The sequence below is a fragment of the Drosophila guanche genome, unplaced genomic scaffold (genome assembly GCF_900245975.1).
Source record: "Drosophila guanche unplaced genomic scaffold, DGUA_6, whole genome shotgun sequence".
In the NCBI taxonomy this organism is placed as follows: Eukaryota; Metazoa; Arthropoda; class Insecta; order Diptera; family Drosophilidae; genus Drosophila; species Drosophila guanche.
This window is the reverse complement of record NW_022998105.1, coordinates 1-1,362: the sequence shown is the minus strand read 5'-3', so window position 1 is coordinate 1,362 and position 1,362 is coordinate 1. Positions and strand designations below refer to the sequence as shown.

Sequence of the window (1,362 nt, the reverse complement as noted above, 5' to 3'; positions counted from 1 at the left end):
CAGATGCTGCGCACTGGGCTGGCGGATGTGGCCCGTGAGATTGAGTTCCATCGGAGTTCGGGGCCCGCACAGCAGGGCGATCGCTTCCTGCCCGTCATGCGGGAGTTCCATACGCAGGCATCGGTGCGTTTTGCCGAGCTGGAGGACAAGTTCCAGGACATGAAGACGCGCTTCGATCGGGCCGTTCGACTGTTCGGTGTAGATGGATCCGTGCTGCAGCCGGACGAATTCTTTGGCATCTTTGATTCGTTCCTGGGCGCCTTTGCGGAGGCGCGTCACGACAACGAGAGCTTCCGTCGACGGCAGGAGGAGGAGGAGAAGCGGGCCAAGCAGGAGGCCGAGCTCAAAAAGCGGACCATCGATCGCAAGAACAAGACCGGCCTCATGAGCAGCGTTGCCCGCAATCTTGGCCTGAAGTCCTCGTCGCCCACGAATGGCGGCGACTCACCGGCCAAGGGTGGCGGCGGCGACAATAAGGGCGAGTTCGATGACCTCATCTCGGCCCTGCGCACGGGCGACGTCTTTGGCGAGGACATNTTCTTTGGCATCTTTGATTCGTTCCTGGGCGCCTTTGCGGAGGCGCGTCACGACAACGAGAGCTTCCGACGACGGCAGGAGGAGGAGGAGAAGCGGGCCAAGCAGGAGGCCGAGCTCAAAAAGCGGACCATCGATCGCAAGAACAAGACCGGCCTCATGAGCAGCGTTGCCCGCAATCTTGGCCTGAAGTCCTCGTCGCCCACGAATGGCGGCGACTCACCGGCCAAGGGTGGCGGCGGCGGCGACAACAAGGGCGAGTTCGATGACCTCATCTCGGCCCTGCGCACGGGCGACGTCTTTGGCGAGGACATGGCCAAGTTCAAGAGATCGCGCAAGGCGCGTGTACTCAATGGTGGCTCTGGAGCGGGCGGCCCCGCCGGCAACACCTCACCGCCCACCAGGCATGGCAGCCTGCAGCGCGAAGAGAGCGGACGCGAACGGGAGCGGGATCGGGAGCGGACTGTGCGGCGTCAGTAGTAGAGGATCAAGAATCGATTCTCTCTCGCGTTTCCCTGCAACCCTATCCTCCTCCCCCACTCACCCACTCCTCGATGTAAAGGTTTTGTTTCATGTCTAAAATTGAGCGCAAGTATTTTTTGTTCGTACATCGTAAAGAGATTTTTTTTTAATTATTTATACACGATACGATATATCTACTTATACACCTATATACATACATACATATGCATATATATATATATATATAGCACATAATCTAAAGCTAAATCTCGGCTAATGCAAGCGTGAAACCAAATTGTTTTTTTTGTACACAAAAATGATGGAAACATCGAAGAGCGTAAAATGTAATTTAAAGTCTAAACGTGA

The 1,362-nt window shown here is 55.8% G+C and overlaps 1 protein-coding gene across 1 annotated transcript; it reads left to right on the top strand.

Annotated features, from left to right (window-relative positions):
- The first annotated feature begins 6 nt into the window (after positions 1-6).
- On the top strand, positions 7-1,045 carry LOC117591738 (disheveled-associated activator of morphogenesis 2-like). The gene is made up of 2 exons (XM_034285049.1): positions 7-227; positions 537-1,045. Exons 1-2 carry the CDS (start codon positions 97-99, stop codon positions 1,012-1,014), a joined length of 609 nt encoding a protein of 202 aa, XP_034140940.1. The 5' UTR covers positions 7-96; the 3' UTR covers positions 1,015-1,045.
- The last annotated feature ends 317 nt before the right edge of the window (positions 1,046-1,362 follow it).